Raw genomic sequence first — 12377 nt, forward strand, 5'->3', positions numbered from 1 at the left:
CACTGTTGGCCCTTTTCATAACACAAGTGTTGTGATGCCAAGGATTATGTTTTGTGTACCTTTCATAAAAGAAACCTCTTTTCCTTCAAGTCAGTGAGTGGGGAAGTCTCAGTCACTGGACAGGCTTGACAACTGATTATACTGCCAGCATAAACAAACAGAACCCTCAGTAATGCATATTATGGGTTGTTATTCTATCTTGACATTCCAAATACCCTCCAGTGCCTCTTTACAGTTGCTCAGATACCATTGGAGCCCTTGGAAATCAGCACGTTCACCAAGACTCAGAACCAAAAGCACTGGTCAATGAATAATTTATGGTGGGAAACAATCACACAAAGAAGACAGAGCGAGGAACTGAGGTCCTCAGCATTCTGGACACAGCCAGGTCTCCTACCCATCTTCTGTTTGTGCAGAAAACCCTACTACAGCATGCTATAAATTAAAATCTAATGAAACGAAAAGGACAAATTTGAGTTTTGTATGAACCAAATTTAACTCAGTACATTGAACAGGTCTAAGGGGCTACAAACAGGAGGTCAATCTGTACTTTAAGAGTTATCTAATCTGGCAAAAACCTGTTTTATTGCCCATTACAAGGAAATCTTTTTCCTAGATTTTGAACTCTAGAATATTATTCTATTATTTTATAGACCCTATTTGAGATAAGAAATTCTAAACAGCAGTGAGAAAACTCCCTGCATGTTTCCTGACTTAGAAAGGATAATCTTAGCTGAAAATATGCAATATGCTTTTTTTTAAACTTAAGCTTATCTTCATCAATCTTTCTACAAGGCATATCCACGCTGGTAGGTAATTAGTCACAAATGTATGTGTTCCAACTGAAGGAAGCTATCACATCTTTGGACAGATTCCTTATTCCATCCAGCTTTGGATAGACATGGAAGTGTAGAACCTGGCAAGGATTTCATCACAGCAAAATAATTCATTATTTCACCTATATCAGCCAGCAATGGAGCTGTTCTGCTTTATACCATTGAAATGCAAACATTGCTAGTGTATTGATACTAACAAATACAAGAGATGAGAAAGTATTTTCTGTCCTTGGAGCCAAGTGCAAGATCTTGCATCTACACAGAGCTGTGCTCTTTTCCATCTGCCCTAAGCAGGGGAACTGCATCTAAATTACCTATTGGGAATGGTCCCTGAAGTGCAGTATCTCCCCAACCATGTCGCAGCAGTTCCTGTGGAAGTGGCAGATGCCAGAAACAACCCACAGAAAAGCATTAAACAGCACATATAACACAACACCAGCCTGTGCTCTCACACTGTCATTTACCAGTTTTCTGGAGGACTGTGATACTGGCACAGTGTCTGTACTAGCATAAAGGCATTCTACCTGTAATAAAGATGAAGTTATCTTTATGTATGTTTTCTTTACCTGGTTTTCAGAAGTTTTAAAATGTTGCCTTACTGCAGCCAAAATATCTTCCGTTTCATTCCGTGAAAAAAAATAACAGTCTTCATCATGTCTTAAACTAAGCATACTCTGTAGGTAAAATTTATAATCCTTATCATTCAAGCTGAATTCTGAAGAACACATATCTCTATGATGAAGAATGTAGTAGAGAAGGACAAGAGAAATTCTCTCAAATACTTCTTCACTGAGATGGTCTTCTAAATCTCCTCCAGCTACTAGTAACAGAGCATCCGGTTCAAGGCACTGTGAAGAAATAAAAATTAATGGAAATTCCACTCAAGTGACATGCTGCCAGGCATCTGCAAATACAGATAGGAAGGACAGCAGGAGAATACAACTCCTATATTTAAGGGATCAAACCCAAAACTACACAGATGCAGGCTGACGGAATGGCAGGAGGAGGGTGCAGGTAATTCTTTGCAAGATCATACCATGGGGTTTTTTTCCAGACCCCTTTTTATTTTTAAGAAAAGTCAAGTGCCCTAGAGATGGGACTTTGAACAACCTTGTCTATTGGGAGGTGCTCCTTCTCACAGTAGGGGAAGTGGAACTGATGCCTTAAGAGGCCTCACAGAAACAGAGACTAGACAGGAGTAAGGGAATAAAAGTAGGTATTTATTTGAAAGGCCTTCAAAGGTAGCCCCTGGGGACTCTGAAGCTATTCTCAAAATGGACCCCAAGATGGACCCCAGGTCACGAGTTCTTCACCCTTTTATAGGGTTGGTTCATTTGTACAGCAGGGTTAATTCTCCAATTAAAGCTTCAGTTTCACTCTCAGCTTGCCCCCCCCTTAGAGGCTCTTTGGTTTATACTTTTGGCCTAGGACAGTCTTGGTGTCCTTAGAAAGCAGGGCCACAGAGGCTTTGTTATGTCTACCTAGCATGAGAGAGCAGAAATTAACAGGCTACAAGAAACTTCAGAGTCACACACCAAGCAGTACAGAATTTGAAAAACATAAAAATTAAAACCTAAGGCATCAGAACTACATGATCTTTAAAGTCCCTTCGAACTCAAACCATTCTATGATTCTATTTTATGATTCTATGATTTAGTGGTTTTAGACTCAGTACAACTAGGAATAATTCTGATCAATCATTGTAGAAAGCAAAAGCCTTCCACTGGCTTCAATAGATTATACTGCTGGTTATAAATTTATTAAATAAGGGCTAGGCCTATTCATATTTTCATCTGTGCATTCTATGTGTTTGCATTATAAGATAAAAACAGTTGCTGAACTGTAGTTAATTGAGGCTATGTAAACAGAAGTTATATCATATTCAATGCACTGTTCAGAGACTTAATTGACCCTATAATCACACAGCTATTTTTATGTTTCTCAATGGATTCTGTTAACTGCAACAATGAGATCCAGTGCAGAGAGCCAGCACAAGGTCGAACCCCATTTAGTCCTTCAAATGCATTTCAAGAGAGACTGAAATTACATATTCATCATGTGAAGGCTTTACATCTGAGCACAGATCTTTTAATACGTGTATACACACACACACACACACACACACACACACACACACACACACTATCTATCTCTCTCTCTCTCTCTCTCAATTTTTTCTCGCTACAAAGATGCTTTGCAGAAACTTTTGCCTCTCATACAAAAGTTAGTCTGTAAATTAGACCAGAAGACTAATAGAGGTCTATCTCAGGCCATGACAAGACACTGAAGTCCAAAATAAAGAATCTTCTTGACGAGATCTTGTAATTAATGTTATTCATTCTGTATCTGTTTTTTTCTTACAGATTCCTTTCTAAGCATGTTATAGATGTGTCAGCTAATCTCAAGAATGGTAGAGCAGCTGAACTGTACATTTCAGAGAAGAAACTACAACACACGAGATACCATGGGAGGATCAACACTGCACTTGAATAAATTAATGAATCCAGACAGGATCCAGTTTGTAAGAATAAATTTTTTGTGTCTACAAGCATGATGTATTGGTTGGTGGGGCTCACCTTGTATGTTAGTTCATTTTCCTACACTGAAGCTCACATTGTCATGTTCAGAAGTCAAAGTTCCTTGGAGGAACTGAGAGAGCTGCTACTTTTTAATATGAAGAATTCTAACCAAAATTCTCAAAATACTGAATCTAAAATAAAAGGAAAAATGAAAACTGTGGATATTAATATCCAAATTAACTATTTATATACCTAAATAAACTAGATTACAGTATGATTCACTGTGTCCTGCCTACACTGCTTTTCAAGGTCTTTAAGCCTAACTTTTCCTAATGCAGTCTCTGAGAATTACTCTTTGGACTAGGAGGAGTCTATTCTGTTTTCTGTCCCAAAGACCTCGAGTCAGTCAACCAGCCTTTATGAACACGCAGTAGTAATACAATAAATATATGGCATGAAGTTGAAGATTTTCAAAGATTTCTATAAGATTTTAAAACCCACTGAGGATAAATTGCAATCAGTGAGTCCATTGTTTGCAATCTTGCAAGGAAGATGACTGAAAAAAAATTGCTATTTAGAAGGAAGCAGGTGCATTGTAAAAGTTACTCCATAGCATATGGGTAGCCCATGGTGAGTGACCCTTGAAGAGATATTAAGAGGATATAAATTGGTTTGTCATTGGGTTGGTTTTTTTGTTTGTTTATTGGTTTGGGGGTTTTTTTGCTGCTACTAATATTTTTACAGGAATAACCATCGGCATGTCCTTGATTTAGAAATGCTTACTTCCTATAAAAAAGAAGCCCAGAACTTGGGCACTGAAGTCTGAGTTTCTTTTGTTTAAGTGGCCAGAAGTACCAAAAAGATTTTCTTACCAAGGCAAGAAATATATGACTTCTGTGTGTTTAGGAGATGAAGTGTCAGATGCCATTCAATAGCTGCCAGCCCCTGCCCAAAGGGTCTTAGGGCCACTACATAACAAAAAGCCAGAAGAAGGTCTAAAAAAAGTGTTAAACTTCACTGCTTTTAAATGCCCATTAGAGATATCATAAAAAATAATAATAAAAAACTCTGAAAACAAAGTCATGTGGTATAAATGGAATCCTGGTTTTAGAAAGGAAATTTGAATCTGAAATCAATTAGTGATTCCCAACAAGTATGAGGAAGAAAATGCCAAGACAAGGTGGGGCATTCTGTTTCAGATTTTTATGATTCTGAAGGATAGTGCTTCTTGCACAGTTTTTGCTGTCTTGGTTTACCAAATCTTGTTAAATAATCATGAGTGATTTCAGCACAGTGCCATGTGGATTCCATGTGACTGAAAATACCATATCTCTCTCAAGGATTTCCTACAGAAAACCATGCTCCTGTGGTGCTGGCACAGAAATACTGACAGTGCAGGATGTGTGCAGTGTTTCTGGCTCAGGTGACACTGAGGAGTACTGGAAATGGTGAAAGTCCTCAAACTCTTCCTATTGGAAATTTCCAAGATGAAACCTGAACAGAGCAGCAGAACTGACAAAAGTCAGCCCCAGCTATGTTTCCCTTAGATTTCTTCAATCCAAGGACACAGTGGGCAAGCTCTCCAGGAATACATCACAAATACAAGAAAAAAACCATGGTACTCAAGAAGAAAAACAAAGAAGATAAACAAAAACCTACTCCCATTTACTGAAGTTTAGGAGGACTCTATACCCACGTTTAATACAGTGTCAGCTTTCAATCTGGGGCCATATCTGATGCATATTCGTTGCCCATATGTGAATAATCTCCTTTATAAAAAATTATCCATTTAGGTAATGACAGACACCTACAATATTTATGTATGAAATTTCACATATGGGCTCGTATGAAAAATGGGAGCATTTCTAGAAAGGGTCAATTAAGTGACCAGCTGTCTACTGCACAGGATGAAAAGATTCCCATTTCATTGGCTTGGTAGATTGCCGAGAGTAGCACCTTGTAAAAGCATTCACCTTTCTGACCATCTTCATAAGTGTGGTATAAAGTGACACTGCTGTATGTAGGTCACTGAACAGTGCCAGAGCCAGAGTAATGAAAGCCAGGGCTGACCAAGCCCTTTGTTGTCCCTTTCAGCTAAGTTGCTCACTAACACTGTCCCTGTCCTTTCTTCATTGAATCAGGAATGAGTTCTGAAAATATTCTCAAGTAGACAACCAATCCCTCTGTTCAACTGTACACTGGACTAGTTCCAGTTTCAGTTTGGATTTGTAGATTCATTGTTCTGCCTTTCATTTTCCTTGACCTGAACTGCTTACCAAAACCCTCCCCTAAATCTTGAATGTTTCAGTGAAGTGGCACATAAATCTCAGACAATCCTGTCTGGGTTTTATTTTTATGAAGTAAAATCCAGAACAACAACAAAAAAAAGTGGCAGAACTGGTCCCCAGCATTTACCTATGTCTTTCCATGGTGGAAATCCTGTGCCCCACATACAAGCTCATGCTTTTATTGTTAGATCAGTTTTCAGTAGAAAAATTTTTGCTGGAAAACAAACACTTGGCAACTTTAAAAGAAAAGTTATTAGTGTTATGCGACTGAAGCATGGCATTTTTAAGGAATGTCTCTCATGTTTGGAACATCTCTTCATGAGCTCAAACAATAAATAATAATAATTCAAAATGAAACATAGCAGGGACAATTTTTTTGCTGCAACAACAGGTTTTTTACATGTTTAGGTATCATATTCAGGACAGTATCACTAACAAATAATGTTAGAACTCACTGACGATCCTGTAAAGATATCCCTCATTAATTGAAGCACTAACCAGATTACAATCCTCTTGCATGCCATAAATCCGCTGTGGGCATTCAGCTCTCTCCAGTAACATTTTGACCAGTTCTCGTGAGTGGTTCATGTGGAGCTCAGTGTTTTCAGCTGAGAGAACGCGTAAAACTTCCACCAGAGAGCCTCTGCTGGGAGGATTGCTGCCATCCTGCCCATGCTCTTCCCCAGGCTGTCCTTCAGCAATGAGCACGCTGAATATGAAAGCAGAACATACCACCCCAAGAGCTGGATGCTTGGTCAGAAAACACATCTCCTCTTCCTGCAGTGTGTGATCTGCACTGAATGTTGGATTGTTGTTTGCCCTTCACAGCTTAAACTCGAAACCTGAAGAATCTGAATGGTAAAGGGGGAAAAAACCCAATCCTTTAATTAGTGTGAATGCAATATGTTCGAAAGGATTTATTAATTGGTCGGCTAAGCTGATTTGCAGTGACAAGCTGTTTTTGAACAACAGGGAGCCTGTAAGGGCTTTACAGCACAGAACAGCAGGAAACTAAGACAACCATGGCCTCAAAACTTCTTTAGAATTATCAACAAGAGGTTGTCTCAAAGTGCCCTTCCCTCTTCTTAAAAATAAAGTCTATGCCTTTCATTTCAGTGTTACGTTATTGCACTCACTAATAATTCTTTTTAGTAAGAACAGGAAAATACCATGGCTTTCACTTTCATTTAATTATGAAAACAGTTGTTTAGGAACAAAAATAGCTGCAAATAAATATTACTACTCTAATACTGATATGAATCTGCAGTAATTACATTACACAGCAATAATGTAAAGAAGGTTATATTGTCAAAATACTTTAGCAGCATTACTAAACTCCATCTATACAGCAAAAAAAAAAGAAGGAACTGGATGTACTTAAAAATTAGTGATATTTTATCTCTACTCAGACAGAAGAATTACAATGCTGAGGTTATAATTTCACTCAAAGAACTCAGTGAATAAACCAGACAAACAAGCTTAACTTGTTAACTCTAGGTGCAAAAGACATTTTGTACTATAAATCTGTCTTGTCACAATCCTCCCTAATAAACCACTCCCTCTGCTTTAGCAGCAATCTATCTCAATATCAAAGCACAAGAAATATAAAAGAGTTTCACTTCTGTTTTCCACAGAAGTTTTGATTTTATTGATAGGCAGATGCTGGCAGTAACATACATACTCCGACAGTAATGCACATGTGTTAAACAGCCACATATACGTTCATCTTCTTTGAACTGCAATTTGATACACGTGTTTTATTTTAAAGGAAACTCTGCTAACAAAATATTTAAAATGAAAAAAGAACTGCTGAATTCAAATGGTTATTCAGTCTGATAAAAGTTAGTATGTTTTTAGATATTAGGAAATCTTTTGGTGTTTAGATATATTTTACTGTTAGCAATTAGGAATATGTATCATTATTACAAAGATATTATGAACATTTATTTCTAAATGTTATTTTCTTACCTTCTGAAGGGAAAAAGAATGCTTGTGTATCTAGCTTTGTGGCCTTCTGAATCCTCAGAAGTATTTAGCTGCTGGAAGTCCAATGTTTTTAAAATTCCTTGATGGTGCTCTGGAAGCTGGAGAGGATTAGTTTATTGCTGCCTTGAAAAGTTTTCAGTTGCTATGGAGAGAGCTGCCCTTAAGGTAACAATGGAGGTGGGTAGGAATTAGTACATGTTCTTCTTGTACTTGCAAGTTCTAAGCATTGCATTATTAAATTTATTTCACATATTTTAGTAGTTATCATTTTATGGAAACAGTCTGTTTTAGAAGTACAAGATGTATAAAATCTGCTAAAGAATGTATTTCATTATGATGGATAATACATGCAAGAACTCATAACTGTTCGCTGTGTTACTAAATTATCAGATCACTTCTATAACAAACCTGAAATTTTTTTATTAAAATATTAATACTTTCTGAAAATATGAGAACACGATAGAAACAGAAATCTTCTTAATCACATCCATAGAAAAATGATATTTTTTCTTTGCAAAACTCTGCCCATAGAGAACAGTCTCTTTCATCCCCACTTATTCTGTGTCACATTTGCACCAACTGCAAAAGCTGGGATAGCTCAGCCTGTGGTGAAAAAAAATTTTGTCCACCCACTCAGATTTTCCAGAGGGATGCTGTTACAAAGTTGAATTTACATCACCATGCCATTAAAATATTATTGCACTGGAAGTTAGCAAAAACTGTCACGACTGACAGATTCCACAGAGACTGGTACACCAGTCATATCAGTCTCCCACCTTCCAAACCTTCCGTGTTGCTATGAAGGACTATCATCTCAGCCGGCTCAACAAATCCTGTGAAGCAGTAAGCCTGTAGTAATAGAAACATCATCATTCTCTTTAAAGCTAGATTAATGAAAAAATCCTGCGTTCTAAAACATCTGTAATGTCTCCTTCAAGGTGGCGAGCTCAAAGGGAACAGCCTTGTTTTGGCAAGACTGAGAACTGACAACTGACACTGACTATAAAAGAATTAAACTGACAAGACCGGCTTGAGGGAAGTGCAAAATGTAAACAAATGTTCTCAAAAATACAAAGTACAATTACATTACAGATTCTTGTGTAATGAAGGCTGAGTATTTTAAAAATCAGTCCTACTTTTAAATATTCTTTTTACTTCATAAATTACAAAGGATATTTATCAAACTAACATTACTAAATATACCACTGTATGAAAACAAGAATTACAGAAATTTTCATATAAATTTTTTTTAGAAGAATGACTGAAAAGCAGAAATGAATGATAATATGCACTTCCTCTGGCTTTTATATAATTTGTTCTGTCAAACAAAGCTAACTATGTCCAGATTTGTTCCACTAATAAAAATAATTTCTCAGATAATGGGGGAATAGCTTCCAGCATTTAATTCTGGGGATTTCTCAATCTCCAAACAAACATAGAATAGGTTTATCTGTATATAATTTGATGTTTTGTGTATAATTACTAATTGAAATTAAGAATTCATTCCATTCAATTAAAGTGTACAAACAGAGGGTGAGTTGTTTCAGTTTGCCGAGAAAAGCTAACGTTTAAAAACACGTGATGATTTATAACTATTGAAAGCTTCTGAGAGATTTGCATAATAATACTGGCTACAACTTACTTTAATATTTATATTACAGAGTGATAGGAAAAAAAGAAAACATTAAGTACATTAAAAAGCAACAGATAATAATTGGTACAGGCTACTATGGCTGATCTCAAAGGGGAATTCACTTCCCTTTTATGACTAAGTGTTGCAAACCTCCTCTGGCTTGGGAATGAGCTTCTCAGTGGTGGCAAAATCACTGACAGTGACTCAAGGCTCACCCTCTGCTTTTACCCTTGACACTGTGTTTTCAGTCACGCCACTGTCATTAAAGAACTATTCTGTCTACACAGCACTTGGATTACTACTTCTGAAGTAATTGCTGGCATCAGTTGCTAAGTCTTTTCTTCAAACCCTTGTGCAGCAGTATTATTCCCCCACTACCTACCCATACTGAAGCTGTTCCAGCTGATCAAAAGGGACCATGACAACAACAGAGCTGTGTAGTTAGACGCCCATTAGAAATTTGCTGAGATACACAGACAAAAATGAATCACTTGTACAGTTTAATATCTTAAAACCTCCTGAAGCACCTACCACTAATATTGTGACTCATGTGTTACAAGAATACCATTTTGACTCAAATTTGACTGCATGCCTTTTGGAGAATTTTGATAAAGGGGAAGAAAAGTCCATGCACAATGCTCATAAGCCAGAGACTCTCCATTTACTGTAGAATGATAAAATATATGGGAAGAAAACCTTGAGAAGAACTGGAAAACTGGGGTAACTCAGAATGAAGTAGATTACCAATTACCGTTCTAACATGACAACAGACTCTATAGCAAAACCAGAGGTATGATGAATTTTCTGATTAAATAAAAAATTTCTTTCAAAATTATTATTCCATTTTACACTTACTTACTTATCTTGGCATGATCAAGCATGGATCTGAGATCAAGAATTTTCAGAAAAAAAATCAATACTTTTAAATTAGTTTGAACAATTACCATGCTGGGGTACTTGCAAGAGAGTAACTGATTGCTGACAGGCAAGGTATGTCCCAGGAAAATCAGCAGAAGAAGAAATAAGATAAAAAGAAGAGTGATAAATACGTGAGCGTCTCAAAACTATTTCATGAACAGATTCATGATCCCAAACAACTGCATATAAAATTTTTTCCACCCACAGATACAACCTTTTATGATTTAGAAAGCTCATACAATAATAACTGATGTTCTTAGTGAAAAGGAGTGAAGGCAATTTAGAAATGGTGTAACTAGACAGAGAACATGCTGCAAGGCCTCTCTGGTTACAGTGTTCTATTTACTTACTTAGTTTTCATTCTAAGTGAACCAGTAAGACTAACTGCAGCTTACCTGTTTCTCCCACCTTCACACCTGCTGTGAGAACAAAAGCAAGTTGCCACTCACAAATGCCAGGGATAACTGCACTCTGCAATTTACTGTGTTTCAAACGATTGGTGAATAAATTGTATAGGAACAGGAAAACTCTTTAGAGGACTCACTCGGAGATGACAAAGGCATTCCCATGAGCTCTACCAACATGACAAATGGCTTTATTTTATTTGCACGGCAGAAAGGGAGATCACACTGGATAATGCAGCTATATAACTCTTATTCCTTTAATACTGTGTAACTTGTTTTGATGCACTAAGCAAATGCATCTTTTTTCCTTTTTACTAATCACAGCAATTATGGAAAATAGAAGAGAATCCTCTGGCACTGCAGCTTTCCTCCATGTTATTAATGTGATCTGCGCACATTGTATAATTACAGCCATAGGCAGCATATTGACATATGAAAGAACTACATTTTGCATGCAATTTCCGTGGAATTTCAATACATAAAGTATCTTTGCCAATGAATTAATGCCAGAGTGCTGTAATAAAAAATGTCAGTACTTTAAAATTACCACAGTAAATTAAGCTTTTTTGGCATCACATGCCAATCTTAACAATATCACATATATTAAGGTTGCCAATGAATTAAAATAAATTAATATTGTTGAAATTCTCTGAGTTACATGTATTAGCATAGAGTTTAATATATATACATGTGCCTGGAACAAGTCTTTTTTTAGTCCAGGATTACAAAATTCACTTGTCAGCAGAAAGTTTTCCAAGATGATCTGGAAATCTATTTACATTAAAGTAGAACAGCAAGCAAGAAAGAAGTTATAGATTACTATACACTCTAGGCCAGCAAACCCTCTTATATTTTAAGAAATATATCTCCACAAGCGCCTTCTCACATATACAGAGTTAAGGTGACATTTATATTCCTAAAGTATTACTGTCATGAAATCTGTGTTTTGAAATTAAATGAAAGTGTTAATTTATATGGAAATTGTGATGTAAAACTTAATTAATTGCCTCCATCTGAGTACAGACTTCTCCCTCACACAGGCTCTCTACTGCTAACTCTCTGATTGTGTTTAAAACAAAACAAAACAAAACAAAACAAAACAAAACAAAAAAAGAGAAAACAAAAAGCATTGGGATGTAAGGATAACCATCAAGACAATTCAGTGATAGCAATTATTATAAAGAACTTAGAATGGGAGGTATTAGTATTTTGGGCATGAAAAAGAGGAGGTTTCATAAGTATGGTATAATTTTGTTTATTTTCAACTTAAAGAACACATAGAGAAAAAATGCTCTTGTGTTCATTCTTAGGAACTTTAGCAGCCTAACTTTTCTGAAGCTATCTAAACATTAAACTACAGCTACTAGACCACCAAGTCAGCTTCAGTTATCTCACTTCCTCTTATACTAAACAGATGCAGAAATCAGTTCCTAAGGTTTTCACTGCCTATTGTGTGGTTTTGTTCTCAGCATTATCAGACTATTATGTATGTTGTTTCTTTTTTGTTCCTTTAGGTTTCCAAAGAAACTGGGCTCAAAAACTGAGTTGATTTTACTAAGAGTGTCTTTTCCAGTCCAAAGCATTTACAGTCTAATTATACATGTTGAACTATTAAGTATCCCAAATGAACTATTATGTAGTATTGCAGCATAGACCTCTGAGTAATATTTTAATAGAAAAAAATAGAGTTTAAAATTGAAAAATAACCTTTTGACAATTATACTGTTCACCTTGTAGGAAACTGACATAATATTGTATGTTGCACCTTTAGCCATTGACTTCTGACCTCAGCA

General features: G+C 36.4%; 1 protein-coding gene across 5 annotated transcripts in view; it reads right to left on the reverse strand.

Moving 5' to 3' along the window:
- The window catches only part of SLC39A12 (solute carrier family 39 member 12), a 42385-nt gene that overhangs the window by 28566 nt on the left and 1442 nt on the right, over positions 1-12377 (reverse strand). For 3 of the 5 annotated variants that reach the window (XM_017729200.1, XM_017729198.1, XM_017729201.1), the window contains exons 3-6: positions 8406-8478; positions 7612-7788; positions 6142-6494; positions 1403-1684 (exon numbers count right to left, since the gene is read on the reverse strand). In XM_017729200.1, coding sequence (XP_017584689.1) covers positions 1403-1684; positions 6142-6411 — 552 coding nt within the window. In that variant the 5' untranslated portion in view covers positions 6412-6494; positions 7612-7788; positions 8406-8478. Of the gene's footprint in view, positions 1-1402; positions 1685-6141; positions 6495-7611; positions 7789-8405; positions 8539-12377 lie in introns of those variants that run through there. The other 2 variants (XM_017729202.1, XM_017729199.1) reach the window with 2 other exon arrangements.

The sequence above is a fragment of the Corvus brachyrhynchos genome, unplaced genomic scaffold, assembly GCF_000691975.1.
Source record: "Corvus brachyrhynchos isolate BGI_N302 unplaced genomic scaffold, ASM69197v1 scaffold142, whole genome shotgun sequence".
NCBI lineage: Eukaryota > Metazoa > Chordata > Aves > Passeriformes > Corvidae > Corvus > Corvus brachyrhynchos.